Here is a 23,593-nt window from a genome sequence, read left to right on the forward strand (position 1 = left end):
GGCTGGTTCTTAGGCACAGCAGCGCTATGAGCTGAATGCTAACATTAGAATGCTTAAAGGAGACCTATTATGCTAATTTATATACTTGTATTTTGTGTTTTTACTAGAACATGATCACACTTTATTTTTCTCATACTGCCCTTGCCTGTTGTACCTGTATTCACCCTCTGTGTGAGACGTTCTGTTTTAGTCTCTTTAAAGCTTCAGTTAAACTCATGCGTGACACCGTGCGGCGCAGGTCTCCGTAGATGGCGCACGCTACGAGAATGCATGGAGTCATTTATGCTCAACACTTTGTTCATTGCAGTATTCTCCGTAAAGCGAGTATTTTACAAAGAAATCTATAAATAAGCAAGAAGTACTAGAGAAGAAGTAGAGAGCGGAAGTAAAGGAAAGCAGGCTGATTGGCAACAGTAGTAAACACATTTATGATAAACACAGACGTACTGCCAAACATTTATCTACTCTACTTATTACGTCCAAATTTTTATTTTATTATCTCCAAATCGAAATTACTGTCTGTGTCTCTAACAATGTTAAGATCTTTCCATGAGGATTTATTTTAGCTTTGACAAAATGATCTCATGTTTTTCTACCCTTTCCAGCAAAATGCCTCTTCTTTTCCCAGTGTGGTGTCTCTCTGACCACATATGACGTGTGACTCCCTGTGGTCTGTACATGAAGAATCATGCAGATGTTTGTAGAGGCGAACCTGCTCGGCCAGTCTTCCAAACCGACCATGTTCAATGAAAGCGCAGCACGCGCTGAGTTACAAAAATTCAGAGGTGTGGAGCCTTCGCGCTGGAAACGACAGACGTGGCGACGTCATTTTATGGCTCACGCACCTCGGGCCGGGAACACCATGGCAACCATACACTGCCAAAAAAGCTCTGTCTTTTTCTGCTCTGATTGGTCAGCTTTTCCGCATCTGTGTTCCACTCTCGCTGTCTCTGTACCGTCCGTTGCAGCCAGGGACTGACTGTAATAGAGTATAGCAGCACTTTCTACTGTGAAAAATCAAATGTCAACCTCATGGTGGCACTAGATTAATGTTCAGAGGATCACCAAAGTCAGTACAGTAGTATTCATCCTCTGGGGACCATTAAAGGAGAACTTTAATAGTTATTTAATAGTTGTATCAAATGCCATGGCAAACTATCCAATAGTTGCTGAGATTATTTCAGTCTGGACCAAAGTGGTGGACCGACCAACCGACCGACACACGAACATTTTCAGCCCTATACACAGATTTAGTTTTAGGTATCACTGTCTATTAACTAAGAAGAAGATGACATACTTACATTTTTACACTCCTTTACACTCACTCGTTTCAGTTACACACACACAGGCCTTGGACCTATTCACCCTTTGCACTTGACGTCACGCTCCACTCGCGCGAATTATGGACGCCATGACGGACGGCGGAAGAGCTATGCTGTAGATGGACGGCAAGCTAAACACGTACGTTTTCGTTCGTGTTTGTGTTCTCACATTCACAATCTGCAGAGTACTCCTCACCAACACAAGCATGCAGAGTAATCCTCACCAACACAAGCATGTGTATGTATTGCCTTTCTGTTTTAAATGAGTGATAAATAAAATTATCCTCAACCAGCTAGCTGCCGTGCTAACCAGCTGTCCTGCTAACAGGTCCAACCCGATGATGACCCACATAACTAGCTAACATCGGTTTTTCACTGACCTAGCTACATATCCAAAAAAGAAAGCTGTTACCTTGATCATTTAACTTAACACACATACAAAAAATATCGGTTAAATTAAAGACGACATGGCATGGAAATTAGCTTCAAAAACGAGTTAAATGCGGGTCTGCGGCGCTCCTACACCGGCTAGCTGACGAGCTAGCTGCAGCTAGCTTTGGACTGCTTGCTAGCTGCTGCCCATCGCGTCATAATATCCACCGGTCAAATCTAAACATAGAACACAGCGAATATAATCACAGATAAGAAGATGGCTAGATGTTACAATTATGTGTGGTTTCTACTGATCATAGACACTCCGTGATTTACTGCATGGATTAACGTGTGATAGATAATTAATGACTGCACTTCCCAGAGCTGGGATGTCTTCAGGCATCCATTAACTAGGAAGTTGCATTGGCACACCCAGTGAACAACAGTATGTGGGTAGCCACACCCGACCATGTCCTCTAAAAACATGGGCTACGTGTTATATAAATATTTACTTAAGTAAAGAATAGATGTTAATACAAAATAAACTCTAGATTGATGTCTTATCTTTGCCATTATTACCTCCCCCGCCGTTTGCGTAGCATCGCGTACCTGTAACCCACCACCAGTATATGGGGATACCCCGTTTACCACATAGTGGTACAGATCGGTGGCAGACTCGGTGATTTAATGAGGTCCGTGAAAACGGAGGGAGAACGAATTAAGGGTCGGTATCCAATCTTGCTATCTCCAACTTCTCCAAATACCGCTCTTTGTGAGCACCTACCAGATGCCCTACCTTGACCGATAACGGCACGACAACTTGTTGTTCAATAGAAGAAGCCATATAAATACAGTTTATTTAGTGTTACGTATTTCAAACTGATTGAAACTTTCCGCTCGTCTACTACTGTTTAGCCTGTGCTTCCGCCGTCCATCATGGCGCCGTCACGTGGTCGTGTGACGTGTTTGCAAAGGGTGAATACATGCATTAAATGGAGAGATGTCAGAGTGAGGGGGCTGCCCATGGAAAGAACTGTTGGGGGCTTGGTGTACTGGCACCTATCCAGTTACCAGTACTGGCACCTCTCCAGCTACCAGTCCACCACTGTACTTGGTACGTACAGGGACTTCAAAATAAAATGTACTTAAGTGGCATTGCTTAAGTACAGTAACTACCACACTTTTAAGCCACGCAAGACTTTCAACAACCGTTTACACATGCAAATTACCCCTTCAACAGTCAAAAGCGAATCCAGGTTTCATGTACCCTTTTCCCAGAGGCACCAACCATAAAAACACCCTCTTGGTACAAACCTTTGCAGCCCGACAATTGGAGCAGTTCTCATTAGCTGTGAATGTGAACCCAAATACAGTCTGTTTACTAGTAGATGGGAACAAAGCACTGCGCCACGTATCAGAAAACATGTTGCTAATGCATTTTGCTGAAAAAACCTTCACAGACAGCAGGTAATTATATAAAATTGCAGGGTAAGCGAAAGATACCTGTCCTTGTAATTTGGCTGTTTAGCGTTTGTGCATTCGGTACAATTCATACATTCACTCACATACACACCTTTCGTTGTACTCCACAGTGGAGTGTTATCACAGTCCACTCCTCAATCAGAATCCTACCTGTCTTTCCCCCCCTCTCCCTTGTTCCCCAGCTTCATCCCACTCTCACACACTCTATTCATTTTCAAAATTACCATGGGGCTTGAGTTTTGCTATAGAGATTGCAGATTTGGAGTTGGCTGGAGTGACAAATGAGAAGAGGGCGTAGAAAGGAGAAGAATGGTGGTTAATTTGATTGTGGGTAGCTTGGCAGTTCTTAGCAGGTTATTTCTATTTTAATCGGAAGGTAATTTGTTTTTTGGCTTTATTTTGGAGATGTATGTGGTCTGTATTAATGTCTCCCTCCTATACTGTCCTATCTCTCCTCTCTTGCTTCTCACACTTTCCTCTAGTACCTTCTTTGTACTCAGTTTGCCTAAATATCTATTTCATTTGGAGGAGTTACTGGCTTTATTAAGATCAATATTGTGCTATGCAGCTCATTAAAACGTCTCAGTCTGGCATTAATCTACAAGACCTCAGCCACAGTGGAACATAAACAGGTTGTTTATGAGTGACGCAGCAAGTAGTTTTTTTTTTTTTTTCATTGACCGTTTATGTGAGTAAGCATATTGGCTGTTCGTGTGGAAGCAGGCTTGTTTATTGGTTGTATTTCAATGCTAATAGACCTTTATTGTTTATTGAGTGTAGGCCTGCTTAGCTGCTGTTCAATGGTAATTGAATTTTCCTTCTCTGTATGTTAAAAACAGTACTCTGGGCAAGGGAAGTATCTCTGAATGTCATGAAGTGTCTCCCACCATCCCATTTTATTTCTGCTCTTTATCCTGCCTGCTTCCTGCATATTGACTTCTCTTTCCTCTGTTTATTTAAAAAATGCATGACAGGCATTTTATTTTAATTGCTCCCGTACTGCCAAGAATTTTCAGACCTTTGTCTCTGCCATCTTTCTCTTTCCTCCCTCCTCAGCTGGTACGTGAGCTGCTACATGAGGGTCAGGCGATAAGTGTTGGTGTGTCAGCGGAGTCTGGCCTAGGTGGCCAGTGGCTGGCTCGCATCAGACAACTCATCAAAGAGGGATCTGTCCCCGATGTCAGTCTGGTCCCTGTGGGCATCTCCTACGACTGTGTGCCCAAGATCATCACACAGGTGGATGCGTGTAAACACACACTTACTGTACAAGGACACACAAACGGCACTTGATAAGAGCCTTCTGTAATGTCCTGAGCACGTGAACAGGTTTTGTTTAGAGCAGTGGTTTTCAAACTGTGCGATGCACAAAGACGCTCCTTATGAATCCAGAAATTACAAGGTTTTTAGGTTGTCTTCAGTATCAATCATATTATGGTGGGGGGTGCAGTTATCTCGATTTTGTCTGAGGGGGGGGCCCCACAGTGTCATACAACTGGTTCAGAGGGAAAATAAAACTGCCAGTGATGATTCACAGTACAGCTTTGGAAGTCTTGTTTCACAACTTTGCTCTCTAATTTCTCACTGGCCAGCGCTGGTTGATTAGTTTAGGTTTGCATTTAATTTTTTTCAAAGCAACTGCGATTATTAGTCTCCATTAGTCTTGCCCTCTGTTATCTGCACTTTGAGACGATACTGGAGAGTGGGTGTTTCTTTCGGTTAATTGCCATAATAAGGTCCTCGCCTCATCATTTTGTATTGTCGTTCACACACAGTACACATGCAGTACTGAACACCCAGTTCTCGTACCTACACTCAGACTGGCTATTTACCTTAGTGCTCATCGTAGATCCTGCTCATTAGTGGTATTGCTGCTGTAATGTCCCTCCTAAAGGCAAGGCCTTAGTATGATATAGTTGCCAACTCTTTGTATGTATCACTCGTGTGTGTGTGTGTGTGTGTGTGTGTGTGTATATTTACAGGTTGGCTTAAGCTCTGTGCTGCAGTGGTTTTGGTCTCTTCTCTGGATGAGAACAGGAGGAAGTGTGAGGATCCACTTCGCTCAGCCCTTTTCTCTCAAGGTGCACAGCAGAAAGAGCATATCATCAAAGCTTATCGTTTAAAGTGGTTTAAAATGAAGCAATGTCTACATTTGACACATCATCACTGGTAATAGACTTAAAGTGAGCATGAGTTGTGAGCAGTTCAACCAAAAAAATGGTGTTTCCTTCCCTGATTGAATACTGACTGGGAGCAACTGATGGTACAGGGTTTCTCATTTGCTTAACAGCAGCATGTTCAATTTGAGCCCAACTTCCCAAAGAATCACAGTGTTGCATTTCTTGACCTGAATATTTACTGCCATACAAATTTGGTCTGGAAAGATTACAGCTATGTGTATTTGAGTGATTTATCCTGTTGGCAGAGGCATGATAGTCTGCATCGGGGTTCTGGTCACTTGTAGGCTTCTGTAGTTGCATTTGGCAAACAGGATTTTTTCCATTCGTTTGTCCTATGGTTTCAGGCATGGTTTGGGAGCTTTGTTGTTGGTCAAAGTTTGTTTAACCATAGCTACCATTTGCTCCCAGCTGTGAAGCATAGTTAAAGGTACAGGATCAGAAATATCTATCAATATAATGCAATATAGTTTGAGAGAACCACAAACTGCAGCCTCCAAAATGATCATAAAGTTGAATCAACACTCTCAAACAGTTTCAACAAAAACTGAGCATTATAGCCTTCATGAAAGTAGCATTTATTGCAGGACTGTTATAGGTGTACCCAAAATCTAGCAACTGAGTGGAACTGAAGGTTATTACATGACAATAATAACAAAGGAATGGGCTGCAGCAAAAATAGTTGGAATTAAATGTTTTAATGCAAACTTGGTCTAATTTTCCTCACTTAGTTTACCAGAGTACCAATATTGAATGATTTAGAGATTATACTTTGTAGCTATTTGAGAGTGCATGTGTGCATCCATATTTGTGTGTGTGTGTGTGTGTGTGTGTGTGTGTGTGTGCGCGCGCGCGCGCGTGCAGGAGATGTGCGAGTCAGGGAGGTGCAGAGTAGATGAATGGCTCCCTCTACAGGACCTGTTGCTGCCTGTTATCCTCAACAACAGGTAATCAAACCACCTGTGTGCATACCTATATGCTCAAGTGAGTGTTCTACTGTTTGTGAACAAACCACAATGGAATACAGATTTGCATTGTGTTTTAGCTAACATCTGTGAAATTGAAAAGTTACTTTCTCTTAAACTTTGAAGATAAACTTTCCTCTAAACCTTGAATCTGGCACAGACAATATGCAAAAGCTCTGATGAAAGTTTTCATCCTCTTAGACTCGGTCCAATTACCATCAACATTACACTGTCTGCCAGTGAAAAAGATAACAGAAAGAAAATAACATCCTCGCTCAATCTCTACTTGGCATCTGACAAGCAAAGTGTTTAATTCTTCTGAGAGAGCGGGATGCAGAAAAAATAAACCGCAGGAGTGAAATAGATGGGAAATGATAGATGAGAAGAGGTAGAGGATGGTTATCAGCGTGTGAGTAGTTTTGGTTCTTTGTGCATGTCTACCTCATTAGGAAATTCTTTCTTTTTATTAGGAATAACCCCTTGAGATGTAGCATCTCGTTTTCGAGGGGGTCCTTAAAGACAAACATATACAATACATTCACAATTAGACAAAACAGTTAACAAAACAACTTGAGGAGACCTCAAGAAAAACATACATCAAACAAATTAACTCATTAACATTGTCCTGTATGTAACACTGTCTCTACCATGCTTACCCATTCTGTTTGGCTGCTGAAGTGTCTTTTTTGTTTAAAATGCAGCGAATGTGAGGGATGCTGTAATGAGAATTAAAATCAGTATCAGCTTTAATGGCCAAGTAAGTGTGAACACATACAAGGGATTTTCATCTGGCTTATTGTTGCTCTCTATGTACATACACAGAAATAGACATATGACTAAAACAAGGACAACAAAGCTGAACAAGGTAAACATAAACATTTGACTAATATGTACAGATATAAGGATGTCACATACACATGCATTCACATGTAGACTAAACGCTCTGTGAGGATTGTAACCAGTAGTACAATAGTGCAATGCAAAAGTGCAAATGGTGCTGGAATAAAAAAAGAATTATTAATGACAGTATATGCAGTGTATATTTGACAAATGAAAATTCCTCAAATACATACATTTAACTCAGTTTATTATTTGTTTGAGAGGAATTATGTGACAGATATGACACGCTCTCTCTGATACACTACCGTATATCTCGCTAACACATAAATAACACACTCATATCACTCCAGTGAAGCCTCAGATAAGCAGCTCATAAAATGTATTGCACACGCCTCCGTTTTTGAGTGATGTAGCTGCTGTTTTACACGCTTGTATGCACCTAAAATGCCTGAGTCTACAGTGCTATTTTACCCAAACGCATGTTCCTTTTATCTCTCTGAAATATGGTGTTAAAGGATCCACTGAACTCTCATAATGGTCATTAAGAGTTTACTGGAAATACAGCTCATTGTCCTTCTCCTGAGCCACAAATGAGGGTGAGTTGATAATTAATGAAAACTTTATATAATATAATGAAATGAAGCCTTTCCATTTTCTTAGCGGACGCCAATAGTATATACTTGATTACTACTTGATTTGTTACCTCTATAGATCAGCATTGACTAAATATCTTGTAAACAAGCTTAGGAATAGTGTTTCATTTCAATTCACAACTGATTTCTTTTAGGTTTATGATTAAAATTTTGTTTCATATTCTCATTATCTACCCAAGAGCTTCCTCAGTGCTTTGGTTCATTTTGTAAGTTTAAGTAAAGAGGTAAAAATGAACACCAAAGTATGATTTGCATTTTGTACTACCTTGTCATTTGCAGGTGCCTTCATCATTTCAGGTCTTTTGTGAAAATAAATTTTATTTCGGCAACACTTTCTATTACGCCCATGTCTATGATTATAAACATCCTTATAATGTGTTTTAACCTGCTTATAGCACTGTATAAATATAGCACTCATTAATATTCATATTCATTCATGTTTTATAACAATAATTATAACACATTTTATCAGGTCATCAAGGTCAAGTATACTCAATACTTCATAATTGCGGGTCACCAACTGACATTATTTTTGTATTTGTATTTTGTATTTTGACATTATACAAAATTAGTGTATTATAATTTTCATAGCAGTAATACATTATAATCATTTCATAATGTATTATAATTAGGGCTGTCAAAATAACGCGTTAATTTCGATTAATTAATCTGAGAAAAAATAACGCGTTAAAAAAATTAACGTGGATTAATCCATTCCATATTGATGTTTGCATACAGACGACAATCTGGTGCCACTGATATGTCTGCGCTTCTCTCTGCTGCTCTGAAACAAACGTTACAGGAAACACAAACCCCGCTGCATGTGACGCTAGTTAACACAATACTCAACAGCAGCTAACGTTAGCCTACCACTAGCTAGTAGCTGGATTAAACACGGTTACAATGCTGACAGCTAACGCTAAACGGTGTAAAGTGTGACTGTGTTTTACTGTAGAGGATTCAACACAGGTATGTAACAATCTGTAGCTGCCGTCGGAGAAACAACACAGACGGTGCGTTCAATGAAACTGGTAAACTACAGCCTCATGGTGCATTTGAAGTTATTGTAAATGTCCTTTACCATCTGGTGGTTGTTTTTGTCGTTCAACAGCAATTTACTAGTGAAATAAGTTATTGTTATACATTATTATTAAATCATTTAATGTTGACCATATGGCCTTAGCAATAAACAAGCCGTTCTTTAATGTCACCAAATGTTGTTTAGTCCCCTTTTTTTTCTTTTCTTTTTTTACTTTCTTAAAAAGTATTGGTTCAGGTATCGTTAATTATGTATGCGATTAATTTTGATTAATTAATCAGAGTATGTAATTAATTACATTACATGTTTTAATCGATTGACAGCCCTAATTATAATGTGATTATAAGTTAGTCTAAGTATAATGTAATAGTTCCCCCCCAAAACTCGCTCTAAAGACTCAATTGATTTAAATTATAGATAATACCTGAAACAATTTCAACTTAACCTATAGCTGTATATTTTATTTTTATGTAAACAAAATTGACTCCTTAAAAAACAAACAGGCAAAACCCATGCACTGGTGTAAACACTTGGTTTCTCTTTCTCTTTGGTCTCTTTTCTTTTTGCAACTCCCTTGACAATGAATCTAATTTGATGCAACACAATCTGATGGCACAAGTCCAACAGTGGATCTTTTCTTAAAGTTTGCCGACTGTGTTACCCTTATTTAAAGTTGTAATAGTGTAGTGTAGTCCTGTTTGATTTTGCGACAGCTGTGATTACTGTGGTATCAGCAAGTGTGGTTTAATTTAGCAAACACTCCATGTGCAGCTACTTTGTCAGAAAGCAGAAGAGCAACTTGTGTACAGTATCCAAACAAACTTTTGTTTAGTAAAAAGTTGGTTACCTTGCTGAGGAGTTGGAGGTGTGCAACGTGTCACCTGCAACTCTTCATCCTCCATCTCTTGTTAATATTTAAAACTGATACGTTGTCAAAATATCCGCAAAAAAAACGCGGTTAGTGCTGACCACAGTGGCAAATACATTTAGTTTTCTATGGCTTCTTTAGAGTAAAAGCCTATGTTTCGCCAGTGTAACACATTTAATATGAAGCAGGATGTTTGGTTTGCATCAACAGTAACTTACTCAGCTCTGACTCAGTGTAAAGACAGGGAACAGTAAGCAATGAGGTAGGCGTGTAACAATTACTACATAATTGTCTAATTGTCAATATTTTTACATAATCGTGGCTTCTTTGTTTAACCACAATTAACTAAGGTCCTAAGGTATGACTGTTGATGGTAATTGTTGATTTTGTTTGGATATGCAAAATTGTAATTATATAAGTGATTATTGGTCGGACTGTTGAGCTAAAACTATGCTAGTTGTTGGCACTTGACCCTATACACGTTTTATTACAAACGAACCCTAACAAAAATTACAATACAGTTAGATTTTTTTTTTTTATGATAATAAAGAGGCTTTTACTTCATAGGCTGTGTACTGTGTTACTACCTTATCTCGGTCACATAACGGTGATATAACCAAAAGATGTATTCTGGAATTCATTTAAAACTTTAATTTGTTTTAAAAAAGTAATAAACAAATAAATGTTTTTGAACTTGACTGAAAGAGACAATTATATTGTTAATTGCAATTATTTTTGAGACAATTAATTGTACAGCAAAATTTGGAATTGTTACAGTTCTACAATGAGGCTGAAATCATTAAAATAAAATTGTGCTTGAACCCAGTGTGGGATTGGCAGACTCCACCACTAACCAAGAAAACAGCTATATAGAGAGGTAATCCATACATTCATCCATCTATTAGCTATACCCGATTATTATTGAGGGTCGTGGAGGGGGCCTCGAGCCAATAGAGAGGTAATACCTTAATGTAAATACATTAAATGGGTATTGTCGATAAGGATCATAACTTTAAGTATAAGTCAGTTGAGACGACCTAAAGTCACATTTCTGTAAATTTTCTGACAACCTTCTTTCCTCATCTCACTTTTATTCACTCAAGAACTGACAGTGTGTTTGGGGGGAGGAGGATGTCGTGGCTTCTGCCGCCTTCTCATTATGCAGCTGAACTCAAAGACTCAACTCATCCTGAGAGAGACCTCAGCATCGCCATCATCCTCCACCTCATCTTCTGTAGGTCCAGGATTATTTTCCCCTGCTGAATCGTAACAAATCTTTATAAGCTTTTGTTTAATGGTATGCAAATTGCTGTGTGTGTGTGTGTGTGTGTGTGTGTGTGTGTGTGTGCGTGCGTGCGTGCGTGCGTGCGCTCTATTTCTAGCTGCAGCCTCCTGCACGGCTGTGATGTCCACCAGTCTGGTGTCCAGTCTTTTGCTTTACAGACACCGCAAGGTACATGCATCATCTCTGTGTTGGCGTGTTTGCTGAGCAATTTACACCTGGGTGCTGTCAGAATTAAAATCTTCCCCTGCCCCTCTAAGGCTCCATCAATACTCTAAGAGGCTCATAAACAGAATTGTTTTTTGTGCAAGTTTATTAGCGTGTGACAGTGATTTTCTGAGTCATACCCACCAGTCGCTAACTAACACCACCAGATGGTTAATGCTCACGTCTCATTTTGGAACAAAACTCCATCCTTCACCTCCACAGGGTGTGAGCGCTTCTGTTCTGTGTCGTGATGTGGCCTGGCTCACGGAGGAGCTGTTGTTCAGGAACAAAGACGTCGGTTTCGGGGGAAGTTTGGGGGAGGTTGTCCACCATTCCCTCTCCCTGCTAGCCCCTCACCTCATCATAGCTGCAGTGCCATCTAGGTTGGTTTTCTGAAAAACAAAGATGAACATTGATAAGCGCTGAACAGCAAAGTTGTGTTGCTTATCAAAAATCCAATTTCCCGTTCAGTGAAGCCTCTTTCTCCATTATTGTCCATGTCTCCCTCCTTCTAGGAAAGACCCTTTTATTGTGCCCTGTACTTCTCTTGCTGCCACTCTTCACCTCACCCTCCAGGCCCAGATTGTCACACACACCTTTATTTCAGAAGCTGTTGGTGGTGAGTGACTTTGCATGCAAGTATTTGAGTAGCTGACAAAACTTTTCCTTGAACACTTCAACCTAAATATCATCTTGAGACCCTATGTTCTACAGACGCCTTATTTTTCGTAGGAGGCCTTGGCCGTGGTACTGACTGTTGGCATGTTGCTATGGAAAATCAGTTTGAAACATGACATTTTTAAAGTACTTAGTATTCAGACTGTTTAAGGGCATGCTAAGCATTGAACAGTGTCAGGGCACTGTACATGCAGCAGCTAATTTTTTTTATCCACTAAACCTAAAAAGAAGGCTATGTTCTTTAGCTGGTTTCAACTGTTTCTTCTGTCAGTTCTTGTATGATATTGTCCCCTGATTTCCAGTTGTGTCAATATGTGTGATGTGTAGATAGAGATGATAAATTAAATGATCCCCCTGTAATACGTGAGTTAGGTAGGAAATTAGACAGCAGAATGATTTGAGACCATATTTCAACTAAAAGACTCAGATTTACCCCAAACCAGGCCTTCTTTAGGTTACAGTCTTTTTACAGTCTATGGTTACAGTCTGCCTTTAAATACTTCTAAATTCCAGAAAGACAGCAGGAATGTTGAATTAGACTGCATTAGTTTTAGCTAGGTGTACCTTAACTAAACCGGACACTGAGTGTAGTTTGTCCTTGGGTCTCATTTGTAAAAGGCATCTTGATCTCATTTAGAGTTCAAGTTTGAACTAACTAAAATCAAGTCTCCTACTAGAGAGTTAACAGCTGCCCTGCTGAAGTGTCACTGAGCAAGACAATACTTTATTAACCCTAACCTCAACCAAGGGTTTTTGTTGCTTAAACTTGATTATACCCTAACCAAAGCTTATTTACCATAACCACAATCTTTCACTAGCCTTAACCACACTGTAGCTGCCAAGCGCAGATATTGAGAATTTTAAACATTGGCATCAAAAAGTAATCCAGGGTTTTTGCAGAATCTCCCAATTTTGGCGTTCTTGTTTGGCGATAGGGTTGGAAACGGCATAGTCTGCATCAACGGAAGTACATTTCCAGGATAAAGCCTGACATCCGGCGCTTGGCTCACGCGCCGGATGTCAGGCTTTGCTCTCACCTTCTGCTCTCTGTGTGTTGCCGTTCTCAAAATCCCTTTCAATAGGGACACGACAAAATTTGAGCTAGCAAGCTACATGCTGAAAATTTGGATCGTGCCTCAAGGCAGCCCTGCTTGGTTCTTTCGGTGAATGATTGTAAAGATTTAAAAAGAATATGTTTACGGCATTTACTCTCTAACTGGGACGTTTCGGGGTCGATTGGCGGGATTGCTGTGGACAAAGTACACACGGTGATACACAGGTAAGATTTTTATTACGTTTAACCATTTATCCAGCTAATTTATAATAGCTCCTGTTACTGTATTGTGTTAACAGTTAACTTCATTTAATAATACCACAGCTTGTTCAGAACATACTGCGCCCAAGACAATTGTGATTTGATTTAAAGAAATGCAAACAACTCAAAACGTTTTTTTTTCTCGTACCCTGGAATGAGTTGTGTGGATGAGTTGGACCTTACTCCACAACACTGTGGAGATAGGTCTGGCAGTGCGAGGCTAGAAACAGCATGATGTGTATAAGTAATATATGGCAATCATCTAATGGCAGAAAGCCTACAAATGTGTTGTTTTGAATTACAGGAAGCTACTCTGCCTGCATGAGTCATTATTTCTGCATGACTTGTTTTGGTTGTATAAGAAGTAGAGCTAGTGGGCAGGGGGCTTTGAACTGCTGAAAGCCTGTGTTTTGTAGATTACAACATGGACGCTAACCTTAAGCAGTAAAAATAGGTTAAATCCGCTATATTGAGGTAATTATATTTTGTTGTGTAATATCCTGTAGTGGATAAGGTACTCAGATCTTTTATTTAAGTAAAAGTACTAATACCACTGTGTAGAAATACTGTTACAAGTAAAAGTTCTGTATTCAGAATTTTACATTTAAACATATAATTGGACTATATTATATAATTAGTGATGCATTAATATTTTCATCTATTTAATGTTGCAGCTAGTAAAGGTTTCTAACTTGAATTACCTTATATTCTGCTTGTGATTTTTCCCTGGGGATCAATAAAGTTTTACCTTAACTTATAATACATCATTATTTATTGGTTGATTATATTTTGTATTGTTAATCTGAATCTGCAAACCAGTAACTATAGATAAATGTAGTGGATTCAAAAATACAATATTTCCCTCAAAGATGTAGTGAAGGAGCAGTAAATGAAAAAAAAGTAAATTACAAGTAATTCAAAATTGTAACTTAGTACAGTGAATAAATGTATTTAGTTACTTTCCACCACTGGTAATATTGTAGCAAATCTATGGACTAATCTAAGGACACTTAATCAACTCAAATCTCCTAAAGCATCCATAATGGTTTGTCTTCCAGGTTTGATTTTGTGACAAAATCTGTGACTCTGTTTAGGGGCACGAACAATCTGGATGTCAAGACTTTCCCACCATCACATGAAAGCAGGATAATAGGGATACAAAATATAAATAAAATAAAAAACAAAATGGCAAAAACCCTGCTTATCGGCAAAATCTCATCAACTGATCCATTAGCTAAAGACTTTGTCCGGTGTTCAACATATTTAGGACAGAATACATGAGAGAGAGAGGGGGAATGACATGCAACAAACGGCCGCAGGTCGGAGTCGAACCTGCGGCTGCTGCGTCGAGGAGTGAACCTCTATATATGGGTGCACGCTCTACAACATGAGCTACCCGGGCGCCCCAAACAGTAACATTATAAAATATTTTGCTAAGATAAAGACAAAAACCTGCTTATTGTTAATACCAAACACTAGATTTCTCACAGTGTGTATAAGGAATTAGAGCCAATGATCAAATGTTTATGTGCGAGTTTGTTCTTAGCGTGCGCAGTGTCTGCTATGCTGTGCGAGGTGGTCGGCAGTGGTGTCAGCAGCAGGCTGAGGAGTGACGGGGTGGACGGAGAGCAGGACAACAGTGACATGGAGTTTGATGTGGTGCTCTGCCAGTCCGAGCTGATGGAGAGAGCCCTGCAGCTCTGCCATCTCCTGCCTCCGGGCTTCATGCCAGTGAGTATGGATTGATATTGCTCGCACACACACAAACACATCTAGTGTGTCTCATTCAATGGAAGTTTAATGAAGCTGAACAGCCATTCATCCTTCTCTGCTGCCTCTGTCTAAGGCAGAGAGAGAGGGGTGTGTGTGTGTGTTTTCCATCAGACTGACTTAAAGGGCTCCGACTCTGAGCCAGATATACTATTCCTTTCTCTGTTTGCTCAGCTTTCATTTTGGCAGCTGCTCTTTCTTGTCTCTTCTGCTTGCAGCTCTGTTTCTCACCCCATTTCTCTCCGAAAGATATCGCTCCTGGTCTCATCTTCCTGCCGGTCATCTTTCATTCTCCTGTGATCTCGGTTACATCTCTACTACACATCTCATGCTCTCTGTCAGCTGTCTCCCCGTCTAACCTTTCTTCACATTTGAGCTTACCCATTATTCTCTCTCTCTCTCTCTCTCTCTCTCTCTCTCTCTCTCTCTCTAGCCCTGTCAGTCATCCCAGAGTTTCGCTCTGGATGCAGTTGACAGTCTGGTACGCTGTGGCATCCTGATCATGGAAGAAGTAAGATAAATGTACACATTTCTAAAAAATTGTATCTAAAACGTACATAATTTAATGCCTTACTGTTTTGTAAAATACATTGCCTCCAGTTAATTTTTTTTATTAAAAAAACCTAAAAGGATCTGGTCGCCATTTTCTCTGCAAATCCCTTTTTTCAAGTTAGGAGAATAACTGAAACAAAATAAAAAGAACAAACAGGATTAATAAAACAGAAACCCACCATCAACTGACAATAATACAAGCTTAGTGAAATCAATCACAGACAGGCAGAACAGTTTATTGTGTAATGTCAGGTGTCAGACTTGATATTTTATTTTGTAATGAAACTTGTTACATTGAACACAAAATGTGCATATATGACTCGAACACTCAGTATTTGAAGTCAGTCACAGACTAACCCTAAATCTGACATGCTGCTGTCTGTTTTACCCTCCATTTTTTGTAGATTCCCAGAGACGTTCCTATCTGTGATTTCTGGAAGAAGGAGGGCGCTCTGTCCTGGACCACCACTGATGACCCTTATCACAGCGACTCTGACTGTGACATGGAGGAGCAGGAACTGCGTTCCTACAAGGTACAGAATAGCACTGCTGGGCCCTTTTGCAGCGTGACTGTTAATGTGATTTTTCATGGATCAACTTCCAAAGGGACCAAACAGCAAAAGTCAAATGACTTTGAAGAGCCTCGAGAGTCAGTATATGTGAAACTGAAACTGCATCAAGGGAGAAAAACAATCAAAGCACATTGACATGGGAAGACAGACACAGCTTCCTTTTTTCAAACAAACCATTTTATTTATTTTTTTTTAAAGAAAATACAAAACATACAGTTTACAACATGAACACATCCTCTCCCATCCTGAAACCACTCATTCGTTATCACCACACATGCAGTAGGCCTCGTTTGTCAACTTAGGTACAGTTACTTAGACAAAAATGAATACAAGATGAAATAATAACCATAATATTCAAGACAATACATTAGAGTAAAACCAAAATAGCCAAACTGTAAACCAAATAAACATTATGTATATAATACCACCTTGTTCGTTGAAACAAAAACATTTTTTGGGAGCTTGGAATATTCACTGTGGACTATCTCTCTTTTTGTTTTGTATGCTGCTTTTGTACTTCACCTTTACCCAACTGTGGTTCGAAACGCACACTATCATCTTCCTTGCTTTCTTGGGATACAGACATTATTTCACACTATTTTATCAGAAAATGTAAGGAACACTGTAACTGGCTACAATAAGCTATACAGAATACATCCAAATAAGTTCTTATGCCTACCTGTGCCGCAAGGAAGTTGACCTACCAGCCCAGTAAAACCACTACGACCTCCACACTGGTATAAAATCCTCTCTCTGACTACAGCTTTGTTCACTGAGGAAGAGCTTCTTCAATGTTTATACAGCTTTGCGCTTGTACTCTAATCTTTTAACTTTCTCCATCCAATGGTGCCTCTGCTCCGCTGCTCTCACCTCAGGTGCTAAACGAGGACAGAAAACACCTCCATACCTCCCTGACCACCTCCTCTCCTGCCTGTTATCAGTTAGCTTCGGGTCTCACAAAGCTCGCTGCTAGTAATCCAAGTTAAATTGCTATAATAACTCATTCTCAAGGAGAAGCCTGGTCTCATGTGGGCTCAAAGTTTAGAGATGCCCCCCAAAAAAGCTTTATTTTGCTCACTGTATATGTAGAACTTTGTTTTTCCAAAGGCAATTACATTTTGTATTAGTTGTTGTATGTAAGCTGAGGAGCAATATATTCCCTCAGGTGGCAAGGATGTATATGGTTGTATACATAATCAGCAGCTTAAAAATAAACTTAACCGTTTCTTCACCTTAACTATTTCAACCACTCAACATATACACTGATACAAATCTATCTGATGAGCTAATATCAGCCTATATATTGGTGTTTCTGTCTTTACTTGCTACCACATTCTTGTGGGGCCACACACAAATATTATGCTGCGTGTCCACTTGTAGTAATTGACTAATATTTTGCCCAGCCGCCTCTCTGGCCTAATGTGTTTTTACTCCTCAGAACAGCAGTTATTAGTTAAGTATTGTATGACTGCTCTCTCTTTTCTCACTGCCATGCTAATTTTAAAGTTATACTGTGTATTGAAGCTTTTTGAAGTGCTGCATATTAACATCATGATTGTTTAAACACTGAGTGAATTAGCCTAATTGACTAAATGGCAACTGCTTGTTGAAAAATTTGATGAGCTCTATTCAAAATGTTGCACTGAATAAAATATACCACTTTGGTATGATGATTGGATTCATTGTATTTTAAGGACAAAATGAGGAACAAATACAAAACAGTCTGATAAGTTAAGAAACCCAAAATACTGTAGCTGTGGCCGCCTGACCAGTATGCTGTACTGGTCAGAGCATCAATCTTTTCAGAGACTTAACATTTCATAATGGTTTTGTATGGCTCTGTAATGACCAAGGAATACCAGTCAATTTTACAGAACCAGCTACACTCTACAATATAAACTCCACCCCCATGTATTTCCATATTACATGATTATAATGGCCCTATACACTATTTTTAAAGGGAATTAATGAACCCCCAATTTCATGGCCTCCCAAATTACCAGATGAAACCATGAATAAAATGTTTGGTGTGGAAGAACATGACCGGCCTGCACAGAGCCCTGACCTTAACCCCATCTAACGCCTTTGGAAAGACTTTAAACCTCAAATCTGAGCCGGTCTTATTACCCACCATCATCGCCCGACCTCACTAATGCTCTTGTGGGCTGAATGGGAGCAAATCCCTGCAGCCAGGTTTCAAAATCTTGGGGAAAGCCTCCCTAGAAGAGTGGAGGCTGTTATAGCAGAAGATTAAAGTCCATGGTTTTGGAATGACATGTTCAACAATCACATATGGGTATAATGTTGAGGTGTCCACGTACTTTTGGCCATGTGGTGTACATAGATTTTACTTCTCGTACTTGACAACTTCCTGATGAGGACTGGTGCCAAGTTCAATTTATTCATCCATAAAATCCTGGAAATTACAGTTCTCCCAGCCTAATAAACCAACGCAGATTACAGGACATTGGAAACAAATACCCATGAAATAAATTCATGGATAAAAACAACAACAAAAAACTGTATTCTAACAATAAAAACTGTTAAGGTGGGGGCTGTTAAAGGACCATTCCAAACAACAGCATAAATGCATAATTATGTCCTTACACATTTCTGGTTGTACTGTTGTATCCCTGTGGTATAAAAAAGGTAAATTAAGGAAATAAAACAGGAAAAATGCTCTGAAGGGCTTCTGAAGACATGAGGTGAGTCTATTGGGACTTTCCTTCTACTAATAAAAACTTGAATGTTTTACTGCATGAAACCAAACACTAAAACCGACTTTACGGCACCAAGATTTGAACCAACGACACCCACAGGCGACAGACCAACTGACAGCGACTTCTCTCTATATGCTCATTGTAACGGAAAATGCTCTTTCATTCCTGCTCTCCCCCATTTTTCTGACCACTCCTGCTTCCGTCTCTGTCTACTTTTCTAGATAAGCCAGCCGAGACAGTGTCCAGACATGCTCTTCTTCCTCTGTAGTATGCTAGCTGGTCATCTGAGGGCGCTGTGCTGGACGACCACCGGACTGGAACTTCTACACACACCTCTGCCAGGTATGTCCATTGTATGCTTAAGGCACAGTGTTCATCTCTGATTGATGTCAGGGGGAGTAACGCATATTTTGGTTAAAACATGTTTTTGTTGCAACTTGGTGAGACTTTTATATTGTCCCTTAAAAAGTATTTCACCACTTTTTTTTTTAAAGCAAAGGACCAAATTAGCTCATACATTAATTCCACATCAAGTAAAAATGATTGCTGATGGTGTTCTTCATGTCTCTATTTATGTTTCACCCTAAGCCATTTGCACTGACCCACCAGTTATATATATATATATATATATATATATATATATATATATATATATATATATATATCTATATATATATATATATATCTCTTAGCAGACTGTCCCAACTTTGTTCTGAGTGGAATAAGTGGCTCTATTTCCATGTGTTCTGCTGCAGAGGCAGATTTTGTTTCTCAGATACACTCCCATCTGTGTGACACAGCAAATAAGAAGAAACGGCACTATGGTAAGCTTAACCTGATATCCTCTCCCAAACACACACAAAGATCTTCCATTTCTTTGTGTCTTAACTTAAAACACTAAAAGCCTGTCATCTTGCTTTTTCCAAATGATTCATTCAAAACATGTATAAGACAATCACAAACTACCCAAATGACACCCTTCAACCCTGCACTGTGTATACAATCCCAACAGTCCCACTGGTAATGGCTTTGTTCTGTTATCCGGACTGGGTTTTTCTATATTGGATATCGGTCTGTTCCTTTTCATTCATGTGTGCCTTTGTGCCGTATCTAACAGAGAGCTGCTCAGAGGAGGCTGCACACACAGCGGTTAGATCTCTAATAGACCTGGGGGTGAGTGACAGCCTCAACAGTACGTGTGTGTCTAAATCCGTCTGTGTGGAGAATTACAACTCGACTCAGGATGGAAAGTTTAGGTGCAGTCCAACTCCCTAATAGTTTTACATGAATCCCAGTACAATGTTCCCAGGTGAAAAGTGTTGCACTCTCTGGCTTCATATCTCTATATATTCTGATGACGTTTTGGCCCTCATCAGTGATTATTGATTTGAAAAAAACCTGAGGGCCCAATAGAGATGTGCATATGAAGCAAATGTGTGCGACACTTTACATTACATGTCATTTAGCCAACGCTTTTATCCAAAGCGACTTACAGTTGCACGCCTCTGGAGCAACTAGGGGTTAAGTGTCTTGCTCAGGGACACATTGGTTGATGTATCGCAGTGGGAATTGAACCCAGATCTCCCACAGCAAAGGCATGTGTCATATCCACGGTGCCATCACCACCAAACACTTTTTTCTTATTTTCAAGTTTACCTCCATTGATCAGCACCTCAGGACAACCCTTGGTGTGCGTGTTCGATGTTCCCAGGTGAGCCTTAATCCAACCCAAATGCCAAAATCGATAATAATCAATCAATTGCTGGCAGAGTTTTTCAACAATATTCTTGAGCTTCAAGCTCGGCATAAACAGGAATCCAACCTGATTTTGCTGCAACGAGAGAAACTGAGCCTGACTCGAGCCAGCCATATCCAATCAGGTTTGAGGCAGAAATGTCGATCTTTAAAAAGAATTCCCTGGGCCAAGGGCACTAGTGATTTTTAAATTAGAAATTGGAAAAGGGTAGCACAGGCAATACTTGGCTTTAGTCTGTAATTGCCAAAGTGATACACACTTCAAATTTTGGTCTTTAAAAAGAAAAATACTTATACCTATAATCCTACTATTGTTGTCTATATCTATATACAGTACATTTACCACCATTTCAAACTATGATGGATGTAATTTCAAACATTTATAAATCATCACTGCTATCAGTGGTGTACTTAAGTAACATTTTGACATACATGTACTTAACTTTAGTACTTTCATTTTATACTACTTTTTACTTAATGTCTACATAGCCGCAGAGCAGCAAGTTAACAGAGCAACAGCTTCAGTTCTCCGTCTGTCTCTACACAGGATGAGTTCAGGCACAACATTGAGTGTAGGTCACCCGTGTGTTGGCAGCGCTTCGGAGCCTAACACATAATCACTGTCGTTAGCCATTGGACTTTTTATTTTACTACATTTATACGATAGCTGTAGTTAATTTGCAGAAAATTATTTTACACATATAATATATGCTCAGCTTGTAAAATAAGATTTGTTATAAATTAAACTACCCAGCAGATAAAACATGCTAATAAGTGAGCTTCTCAGGTCCTGGTAGGTGTATTTTTAACCTTTGGTCAGAGCTAGGCTAGCTGTTTCCCCCTTGTTCCAGTCTTTATGCTAAGCTAATGGCATGCTGGCTGCACATGAGCATACAGACATGAGCATGGTATTGATCTTTTAACTCTCGGCAAGAAAGCAAATCAATTTCCCAAAATACTGAACTATTCCTCTAGTATATAAGTACATTATGCTGATAATATTCCAGTGCTGATTAAGATTTTGATTGCAGGGAAACTGTAAGGTGACTTATTTTTTGAGGATTCCTCAGTGACATATTTCCCTTTTTCTTCCTACACTCCACTCAGTCACAAAGCCCAGATAAAGGCTTTATGTTTGTTGATGGATTATCAAGCTGCACAATTTTCAAGTCTTGGGTTATTGTTTTTCATGCAGTGCAAGAAGGAAAGCGAATGGTTTATATGAGCGTCTGTTATCTCCATCTGCACTAACTCTTCAAACAACAGCAGTGAATAATAAAAAGGAGCCGGCATTCTATCTGATTAACACCAACGTTAGTCTATGAACTGAATAGAAATGCCGGTTCTAGTCAGAAAAATGGAGAAAACAGCAGCTCACTCATAACTCCGATGCAGCCTTTTTATCCATAGATATATTATGTTTCTGCACAAATCTACACTCTTTACAATTTACAATGTACAACTCAGTAAAGTAGATAGTGTCTGTATCAATTAGTCTGTGTGTTGGGAATCACTGCCTTTTAAAAATAGAGCATTATTGACCTATATACTGTATCTGCAAAGATCTCATGAGGCCATATTAATTTTCTTATGAAGGTCATCAGTCGTTATCATGCTCGTCTTTGGGATTGGACAGCTAACTCTGTGATGTCAAGACGGCTTGATTTCTAAGATCTACAGGTCAAATCAAAGGGGAAATGTGCGTCTAGTGTTTATACAACTGTAAAACAAAAGAAAGGGCAGTGCTATCTGAAGTTTGACTCTCCCATTTTGCTTCATTATTTATTTTTTTTCTGAGTGAATAAGGTGGTTCTTTTATTTGTGTAACATCTTTGTTTTTCATTTTTGAAGGTTTTGTTTTTATCTCTGTTATTACTTTTTTTTTTTATGTTGGACTAAAGATAAGAAAAGCTCAGTGTTCAAATAAAGGGTACTAAATAAAAAGCATTGTGGTTGCCCTGACAGTGCTGTGTTTATGTTCGCTTCAGGTCCTTTCGGAGGAGTGTCAGAAAGGAGGCGTCTTCCTGGGTGTCAGTCCTTTGTTCCAGTTGTCAGAAAACAGGCAGAAACTGCATCGCTTCATCTCACAGTACCTCTACAATTAATGTGTTTAACTGTGCAGCATGACTCAAGGCCCTGGCACAGCTTTGTTGTATTGCAGATTCTGACCTCATCCTCTGTTAGTGTCATAGAAGCTTTTGTTCGGTGTTAAAAAATATGCATGCTGAGCCGGGATGTTCAAGCCTTAACGTTAATTGCATATAGATTTTACAGTGTTGAGACATTGATTTAAATTTTGTCATTAGTAAAAGCATTAGCATAAAACCACAGGAGATAAGGATTTTGAAGTCCCTGTAATCAGCTGTGAAGACTGATTACATGTTTATGTTGTAATGAAGGCCGTGCAGGTTTATTTGTAAAGTGAACATTAAGTTAAGTTCTGCTTTGTTTCTTGATTTTTTTTTTTTCACAAGTTGATCAGTTAACCAATGTTCAGATTGACAATAAACAAATGTGCTGATTTCATCAACTCGACACACTCTGTTGGTACAGTCAAGAGTCAGCGCGGCTGTTTTTGTCCTTTTTAACTGGATCATAAACCAAAGCTGCAGATCAGCTCTCATCGACCGTGAAACCCTACTGCCACCCGGTGTTGGACCGAGTGTTAAAGCCTCAATACCTTTCACACATGCATCACAATAGCTGGATCTTAACTCCAAAGTACACCCTAATGTACGCAGGGTTTAAGTATATGTATTTACAAAATTCAGCTTACTCAAAATAGTCAATGTATGAATTAAAAAATCCTTGATTTTTGAGTGTGCGGTTGTCACACAACACACTGCACAAAGGAAACCGAGGAGCTGCTCACAGCTTGAAAAAACTCGTACTAATTTTGGATGAGGGTGAAACGGCTCCAGAAACACCTGAATGTAACGTTGAAATTTTAATCTATTAGTTTCACAATTTTAATTTTAAGTGACTCAATGGTCAAAAATAATTACCAGGTACAAAAAGTCACATCAT

The 23,593-nt window shown here is 39.4% G+C and overlaps 1 protein-coding gene across 1 annotated transcript in view; it reads left to right on the forward strand.

Moving 5' to 3' along the window:
* The window catches only part of gpat2 (glycerol-3-phosphate acyltransferase 2, mitochondrial), a 30,192-nt gene extending 7,144 nt beyond the window's left edge, over positions 1-23,048 (forward strand). Inside the window, exons 9-22 of the mRNA XM_078249763.1 lie at positions 4,233-4,407; positions 5,148-5,254; positions 6,215-6,297; positions 10,819-10,949; positions 11,098-11,168; positions 11,427-11,587; positions 11,720-11,823; positions 14,744-14,928; positions 15,401-15,478; positions 15,924-16,052; positions 19,033-19,153; positions 19,567-19,635; positions 19,929-19,984; positions 22,555-23,048. Of these exons, the coding sequence (XP_078105889.1) occupies positions 4,233-4,407; positions 5,148-5,254; positions 6,215-6,297; positions 10,819-10,949; positions 11,098-11,168; positions 11,427-11,587; positions 11,720-11,823; positions 14,744-14,928; positions 15,401-15,478; positions 15,924-16,052; positions 19,033-19,153; positions 19,567-19,635; positions 19,929-19,984; positions 22,555-22,671 (1,587 nt within the window). The 3' untranslated portion in view covers positions 22,672-23,048. The remainder of the gene's footprint in view (positions 1-4,232; positions 4,408-5,147; positions 5,255-6,214; positions 6,298-10,818; positions 10,950-11,097; positions 11,169-11,426; positions 11,588-11,719; positions 11,824-14,743; positions 14,929-15,400; positions 15,479-15,923; positions 16,053-19,032; positions 19,154-19,566; positions 19,636-19,928; positions 19,985-22,554) is intronic.
* Positions 23,049-23,593: the final 545 nt, after the last annotated feature.

Source organism: Sander vitreus, chromosome 5, assembly GCF_031162955.1.
Source record: "Sander vitreus isolate 19-12246 chromosome 5, sanVit1, whole genome shotgun sequence".
NCBI classification, from domain to species: Eukaryota; Metazoa; Chordata; class Actinopteri; order Perciformes; family Percidae; genus Sander; species Sander vitreus.